Consider the following 8,905-nt stretch of genomic DNA (forward strand, 5'->3'; position numbering starts at 1 on the left):
CTATACATATCTATGTAAACCAAATATGTTCGATAAGTCATATTGAAACTTGTGGTAATTAAAAAAATACACATAATTTAAAAAAAAAAACTACATGTAATTATAATTAGGATATTTGTTATAATTTTTCTGATTTATTATTATTTTTCGGATTTTTAAATATATTTTTAATAATAGTGGACCAGGAAGCACACGCTTCACCGCTCGTCTTCTTTGTTTCCAGGCACCCCTAATTATTAACACGTCAGATAATTATTTACTCTGTAAAGTATTAATTGTATGCACACGGGTTTTTGTTAAATAAATTATATAAAATTTTATTTTATCAAAATGTTAAAAAACCAAAAACATTAAAAATTTGTCATGAAGCGGGATTTTTGTGGAGGCGGATATATAAAGTATTTTCAAGTATAAAAATATTTGACGAAAGTGTTTCAATAAAACAATTAAAAATGGTGCAAGTCATGGCCTAAAATCGTTCAATGGTGCAAGATTTCTTCACTTTTAAGGAGTTGGAAGACAAACACCATACCATTAATTTATGGATAATCTCCTTTAAACGATACTAATCTTTTCTCTTTCTCAAACTTTAAAGTAAAATCATACACTTTATGCAAGACTAGCTTATTCTTCGATAACCTGCATTAAAATCAGAAAAATAGTTATATTAGAAAAGAAATTCCTCCCACCCATTGTATAAAAAAAAGTCCAAAGAAAGACTAAAGAAGAATATTGTGTGGGTGGCGATCTCTGTCAACTAAAAGTAGTCACTGTACAAATTTTGATTATTTTTTCTTTATCAAAAAGTAAAAAAGATAGCTCAGTGATATATTATTATCCCAGACTGGAAGTCATTGTAAATGCAGTAGTACTGCCAGTGACTAAAGTAAGAAAATAACTTCTTTTTTAAAAAAAAATTCATTTGAAGTGCGAGAACACCAAAATATGAAAATTCTGATGACATGTAATACCCATACAGAATGGCCTGTTGCTTGAGATGGGGCAAATCAGTCTTTTTTGTTGTTTGCTGCTGCTTTATATATATCTTCCTATGAGGTGGTGAGTATCAGCGAGTACTTTAAATTTATCACTAGCAAAACATTACACAAGAGACTTAGAGAGCCCTTAACTTGTTTTCTTCTTCCACTCAAGTACTCTCCTTTAAACACGCAAGAGAATGGAGAAGTCGTCTGCTGGTGGCGATGAAAAGTCCTCCGAAAACCTGATCAAGTACAAGGTAGTCGTTGGATGCTTATGTACAAATGTTTGTATCTGTATAATTCATTGTGCTTATTTTCAATTATTTATACTTAATAATTATATGCAGACATGGGGTTTAAGAGTGTCTATCCACTGTGAAGGCTGCAAGAAGAAAGTAAAGAAAGTCCTTCAAAATATTGAAGGTTAATGTGTGACGCAATATTGTGTTTCTTTATATATGTGTGGTTGATTTCAAATGCTTTAATTTATGTTTAGATTTAGCTATATTAAGTTTTTTGATTATTTCCTTCTTTTCATCAGGTGTGTATAAGATTGAGATTGACTGCAAGCAACAAAGAGTTTTAGTAACAGGGAATGTGGATTCTGAAGCATTGATCAAGAAACTTGTCAAGTCGGGGAAACATGCCGAGATTTGGCCGGGAGCCCCCGATAAAGAAGGGAAGAAGACCGGAAAGTCGAAGAAAAGTAAGAGCAAATTAAAGGACTCAAAAGATTGCAAAGATGGTGAAAGTGGCAATGATCAGAAAAAACCAGCCAAGAAAGATGAAATTAGTTATAATAAAGATAATGAAGAGGACGATGACGCCTCTGCCGATGATTGTGCACTAGTGGCATCGGCAATCGAGGAAAATGGCGGCCGCAGACTGAAGGAGTCAGTTTCGGCTGGTGGCGGAGGAACAAAGAAGACAAAGAAAGGGAAAAAGGGGAAAAACAGACCAACAAACGGAGGGGATGACAATGGTGGCGGTGTTGCAGCCGCACCTGCCCCTCCGCCTACAGTAATTCCCGAGGCGGCCATTGCCCGAATGAATCCGAGCCCTTCATGTCAGCAAATCTTCTCATTTCCACAATATCACTATGCTGCTCCAGAATATGGAATGAATTACAGTACTGCACCGCCTGGTGTCACTACGTACAATTCATATTATGCCATGCCTTTCCCCATGCAGTCTTATGTGTACTCGAACCCGTGCTACTATGTGTCGCCTCCACCGGCCTAGTCCAATGTTTGATGTTAATATTAATGGTCAAGATGATCATTACAATGACTATGGCGACGAGGAATTTGCATGCTCAATAATGTGACTCAATCTTGTGGGAATCGAAATCCCAATATGTGCCATGCATTATGATGTTAGTATGTAATTTAACGTAAAGTTAGAGTGTCTGAACTACTTTAATTGTGTAATAGAATAGAAAGATAAAGAAGATCCTTGCGAGTAACTGTATTTTATTCAATAACATGCATTACTTGATATCAGGTTAATGTAAATATTTGCTGCTTGTCATGTTCTTAATCCGGTTGGACCCCCCATTTTAATTAGGCTTTGCCATCAATATAATATACGTGTATAATTAGGTAAGTATATGAACAAGCTGCAAACCTAACACATAAAAAACAAAGTGATGTGGTGCAAAAGTCTCTTTGTATACCCTCTCTTTTTTCTTTTTCTTTCTCTATCCATGTGTGTAAAAGAAAGTTTTGTTAATGAAAGTGAATCACCTGACAAACCATATGATGAAAGAATGGGTGGTTTTCCTTTTAGAAAAGAGAAGTATTTTACTTGTTTGGTAAAATACTTCATTTTTTTGGTAAAATACTTCATTTTAATGGCTTTAGTGACGTTAATGGTAAAAGAATGTGGTGGTAGACATATACTTTATGTTGAATTAAAGTTTGTGTGGCCAATTTAAAGTAAATAAATTTGGTGCAATTCTTGAATGGGTATTTGCTTACATGTAAGTGTTGTTATTGTTGACATATGGAGGATCTTTCTTTGATAAGGTAGGAGGTTGCATTTCTTATTATGGTGATGCTAACTTATTATAACCCAACTTTTGTCGCTTTTTTGTAGAGATTCAACACATTGCTAATGGCCACTATGATTTTCAACATTTTTATTTCGAAAAATTCGATTATATTGCACAGAATCAATACAATCAGAAACACATTGGAATCGAATTCGATAATAATCATCTGCATCATCCGGAAAGTCTTTTACTCGAATTAAGTTTGGGTTGTTTGTATGAATCTATGCTGTTAAATCTTAGGAGTCAATGGAGTTGGTTGTGTTATTTTTCTTTTGAGAGCAAATTATTCTCTACACAATAGGCAAGATAAGGAAAAAGATAAATATAAAGGAGGAAAAAAGACAATCGGATGGGCTCTCTTTGGGAAAAAAATAATTCCTCACCATTCCTTTATATTATATTATGAAACTCCAATTTGTCCTTCCATTCTTTTCGGATACTTTTAACAAAGTTACCCTCTTGCTTTTCTTTCTTTCTTTTTTTTAAATATCGGGAAAGGTGACAATTATTTGATACATATGAAATGAGAAATGGAGCTTGAAAAAATTTCACAAAGTTCAAGTTATTTACTTTGTGAATGATAAATCAAACTCAAATTCGAGCTGAAATCATTTTATATTCTTGAAAGAGATACACAGTGAAAATATATATATATATATATATAAAAATCTTTTGGATTGCAGGACAATACATGCATCATGGTTAAAATTAACTGGTTCTCAACTAACAGGCTGCATAACAAGAGGTTCATAAAAGATTCAACTTATGAAATTTGTCATGGATGGTATATCGGTATGAAAAGACGGATAAGATGGTTATGTTGTAACGAGATTTGTTGTTTTCGAATATTTAATTAGGAAGCTACATATATATTCTTTTGTCAATTGCATAATTTTCATATATAGGGTGGTGATTTCCACTCAAATTCATTGTTCTCCTAAAATGCTCTTTTCTGAGGCATCTATTAAGAACACTTTTGTCCACAATCTATGCGACTCTCAAAGAGAATTAACCACAATATCTTAACACTACACTTGATAAATCTGTGGACACAGCAAAAATTCCAGTGCATAAAAGGAAACATTTATTAAATTATAAGTCATTTAATTAAGAATTTAAGATGTATATATGATTGTATAGAAAATATTTAATATACCTGAGTTTCATGTTATAACTGAGATTTACCTTCATAATTAATATTCTATATTTGCCTTTTGTTGATAGTTGAATTTTAAATGGCATTATATATAATGCCATTTAAAATTATTCCACCAATCCATTCTCTCACAAATTGCAAAGAATATGCCTAAACTTGGCCAACAACTCTCTCCATATTCACCACTCCACTAACTGAGCAATGCTCCTTTTTGTTTATCATACTGCTATAAATTTGCCTCTAAGGCTACGTTATTTGAAGCTACAATCGATACATTTTACTTGTACCAAAGAAGTCTCGAACATGAAGTCTCCATGGAACTCCTGGGTTCATTCGCAGCAAAAACCGGAGCACGAAATGGGTAAAAAAAAGTCATTGCAAAAATGCGAGAACGTCTCAGATGTATATGGTACTAACTATATTGAAAAAAGAAGAAAAATATATCATGTAGAAGATCCCATGAGAATTATAATGTTCTTGAGTTCTTTGAACCACACTTGAAATTCTTGTATCTACTTAATTATCTTTTTTAGTTACCAAAGATTTACAAGAACTTATTTTAGTTATAAAATCAGCTCCTTCAATATTAGGAGGGCTTAACCAAGCACCACGATGGTAACATGTTCATAATAAAAGAGTTTTGGTCTCAGCCACCACTTCTGTCCCATTGTGTTTCACATAATTATTTCAACAATATCCAGAGGCGTCTGTCTTATTATAATAGATGCGAGAAAAATACAATTTATTTATAAACTCACAAAATGAGTTTTGGAATTTTTTCCTAATATATATTTGATTCCGATCCTTTTGTATTTGATATGACATAAAGCAACGTGTGAAAACCCACACCCCCATGAGATTGTAACTGCCAAATAATAATGATTAATGAGTGATAATGAAAGTTTATGGCTGATTATGATTATTTATTGGGTGATAATTATAAAGATTTATGGATGATTATGGTTGTTTATGAGATCAATTAACTCCCGAATTAACCCTATAAATACCCTCCAACATATCACATTATATAACATTTTCAGCTGTAGTATCTCAACGCCGGGACATACTGTGACATCGATCCAAGAACCACCGGACATCGCGTACCGGCATTCTGGATCGTCGATCGCGGAACCAAGTTTTCCGGTGCGGATGTGGCGGCAGAAATCTCGCCAGTGGTGTTCGAGGAAGGAAGGCGGCAAGCAGGCGGGTCGAGGCGAGGTGAGGGGGCAAGCAGGCGGGCGAGGCTGCGGGCGAGGCAGACAGTCAAGATTTTTAAGTTATAGTCAATAATTTTAAAAACATAGTCAACAATTTTAAAAACTTAGTCAACAATTTTAAAAACCTAGTCAAAGTCAACTAATTTTAAATATTAAAACCCTAATACACCTCACTTTCTTTATTTTATTTTTGGTTTTCACTCTCAACTCTTAACTCTCAACTACCACACACAATCCGCTCGCCGCCGATCGCCGCCCGCCGCGGGTGTTTTAGATTATTTGGAAGATTAGTTATATTTAGTCTGTTACTTGTTCTAATGATGGATAATTGATCGAAACTTTGAAATTTAAACTTAGTTTTTCGATGAAAATAATTATATTACTTTGTTAGCATAATAGCATTAATATGATGATAAATCTTTATGATTATATTGCATGATTATCTATAAATAAATTACTTAAAAAAATTCAATCTCCTAGACATCGCCTGGGCGGCCGAGGCGGTAGGCGGTCACCGACCGCCCCGCCACCGCCTCCCGCCATTTACAACCTTGTCTTCATGAAAACAATCACAATTGATTTCAAGATTACAATTTGAGAGGTAAGGACTATATTTATACTTATCATTTCGACCACGTTTTCGAGATGATACGCCCCTTTTCCAGATCGATATGCTACACAAACGCCATACAATCAGGCGACTCATCATCTTCGTCGCCGTAAGATTTATCGATACCGAGAAGGATGTCGAAAATAACGTATATAAAAAAAAAAAAGACCTGGAGATATGATAGATAGATGCAGTTCTTCGCATATGAAAGGAGAGAGAGCGTCTCTCATGGGGAGATGATTTAGCCCACTTTGAGAAATTTAAGCTTTTAAGCATTGCGTTGGGCACATAAAACCCTCGAGGTCTCAAATTATTGCGAGTTTAAGCATATTTAGTTTTTATTAAAAAGTATTTTAACGTACGATTAATATAAATTTGGAGGGCATTTGGCATGAATTACAAATTTTCACATTTCCATTTATGACATACTTTTGAAAAGCTGCCAGAAAAATATATTTCAAATTGAGAATAGATAAGAGTGAAGCTAAGCACCACCCAATATTCTTGAAGATGTCAAAAGGTGATTTTATTCTATAACCCGGATTATATTATAAAACGCATCTTTTTCCATGGTAGGTAAATGAAGGATTGGTGGATTGAGGGATCCAACTTCTCGACAGCAATGAGGATATGACATTGTTCAAATGTAAAAGGTTTCCATTTAAAGAAAAATAATCCTTTATTTAACAAATAAAAACCAATATAAGGAAGAAATTTAGGCCAAACTTATCGATGAAGTACAAATTGTAATTAATACCAAAATTTTCAAACAAGTGTAATATTCACTCAATGACGGTAATCGGACTATTAGGAACAGTTGGCTCTACATGTGATACTTGTTGTCCCGCAGGGTAAAAATTCAAGATTTAAAATAAGTTTATAATGAGCTATAATAGACTTCTGTAGCAACTTGAGTTAATCAATTTCGTAAAGCGGTGACGAATACGAAATAATTGCTATAAGGACTTATTGTGCAGTCACACACAGGTGCGAGTCCCGAGCTCAGGGCGTGACACTACCCCAGCCAAGAAGGATTATGAGGCAAAAGAAAAATTAAAATGAAGCAACTGTCTAATCCCCTACTTTTTTTCTTTTTCTTTTTTTTTTTTTTGGGTTTCTTAAATTATACTTTTTAATTATTAATAAAATAAATGAAAATTTATTTTTGAAAATATTGTTAATTTATACACATAGTAATGCATCGTAATTTTTTTATTTTAAAATAAAATTAGACAATAAATAGATTTTGATTTGTGAGACTTTCATCTGCGATTTTCATCGTTTTCTCCTCGATATTTATATGCTTCATACGACACATATTACAAAATTGGATTCTTTTTCGGTAGATACATTTTTTTTATTTAAATAATTGAGAACAAATAAATTAATAAAAGAAATAATGCCCATAAAACATTATTATTATTATTAACAACAATAATAAAAAACAACTACATCAACGCATGACCAATCAAATTATTTATCAAAAACCAAACCAATTAAAATTGATTATTTCAGTCAGTATCCGAAATAACTGAATGGTCAAAAATATTAAAAATTTAAAATTTTCATTTAAAAAAATATTATATTGAAATGAATTTATATATATTAAATTCTATTTGAAAAGGTCAACTTTTATGCTGAAAAATTATCGCAAACAAATTGAACAAACGAACAAGTTTTTTTATATAAAAAAATAAGAGTATGTCTCTTGTGAGACTGTATCACGAATCTTTATCTGTGAGATGGTCAACTCTACTAATATTCACAATAAAAGTAATACTTTTAGTATAAAAAGTAATACTTTTAATGGATGACCCAAATAAGATATATGTCTCACAAAATACGACCCGTGAAACCGTCTCACACAGGTTTTTGCCAAAAAGTAATGGTGGTGGTCGACTCTAATTTCGCTAAAATTATTTTATTTATTACTGTTAGTTTTCTTAATATCATTATTTTAATATCTCTAAAAATAAAATTAAAAATATGTTTATTAATATTATCATTCTTAGTCTATTTCTTATTAATACGATATTGATTTATTTACTATTTGTTAATTAATATTGGATTTTATAAAAATTAAAGTTTCATATATTTTATTACTGATTAAATTATAATTTTAAAAAATTGAAGGGGTTCGAGGTCTCTTGTCTCTAGGAATGTAAACGAGTCGTGTCGAGCTTAACCCAAACTCATTTAAGACATATACATGTTCGAGCTCGATTTGAGCTTTTATCATAAGCTCGAGTTCGGATAGTTTAAAAATTACAAAGCTCGAAAATAGTTCGATATCAGTTCATTAATAGCTTGTTTATCATTTTTAACAAGTCTGGTTCGAGCTCGACTCGTTAAACAGACTCGTTTTTTAGCAAGTCAAATAAGCTCATTTTCGAAATCTTTGAGTATTTTTAGCTAAAATGTCAACTGATATATGAAAATTTGAAATTAGAATTTCTCATTCTATAACATTCACATGTCATCTCTTTCACTAAAACGTCAATGTGTAACAAATAAACAATGCATGTTGCTAAATTCACGGCCAATAAACTAGCCCAACAAATTTGTCGAGTTCGAGTTCGAGTTCGAGCTGCAAGCTTACGATCCAAATATTATTAAGCTCAAACTCGATTCGATAAATTTTTGAACTCGAACTCAACTCGATAAACTTAACGAACGATGTTAATTGAATAATTTGTTCATCGAATCAAACTACGAACAACTCACAAGTAAGTTAGTTCGTTGTCATTTTAATTACTCTCGTCATTCGGTCATTTGACTTCACTAGAGAAGATCCCCATTTAACTAGGTTTTTTCGTTATTTAATTTAAAACACGCAATTATTACATTAAAAATTTTAAATGATGAAGGGCAATATGGTGAATCACGACA

The 8,905-nt window shown here is 32.5% G+C and overlaps 1 protein-coding gene across 2 annotated transcripts; it reads left to right on the top strand.

The window, feature by feature from the left end:
- The first annotated feature begins 1,045 nt into the window (after positions 1–1,045).
- LOC142537235 (uncharacterized) lies at positions 1,046–2,501 on the top strand. 2 transcript variants are annotated; one of them, XM_075642786.1, is made up of 3 exons: positions 1,046–1,240; positions 1,328–1,403; positions 1,522–2,501. In XM_075642786.1, the coding sequence occupies exons 1-3, from the start codon at positions 1,178–1,180 to the stop codon at positions 2,220–2,222; spliced, it is 840 nt and encodes a 279-aa protein (XP_075498901.1). In that variant the 5' UTR covers positions 1,046–1,177; the 3' UTR covers positions 2,223–2,501. The 2 variants fall into 2 exon arrangements, with proteins under 2 accessions (XP_075498901.1, XP_075498902.1); XM_075642787.1 differs by having other exon boundaries at positions 1,049–1,237; positions 1,522–2,500.
- The last annotated feature ends 6,404 nt before the right edge of the window (positions 2,502–8,905 follow it).

The sequence above is a fragment of the Primulina tabacum genome, chromosome 2, assembly GCF_025594145.1.
Source record: "Primulina tabacum isolate GXHZ01 chromosome 2, ASM2559414v2, whole genome shotgun sequence".
Classification (NCBI taxonomy): Eukaryota; Viridiplantae; Streptophyta; class Magnoliopsida; order Lamiales; family Gesneriaceae; genus Primulina; species Primulina tabacum.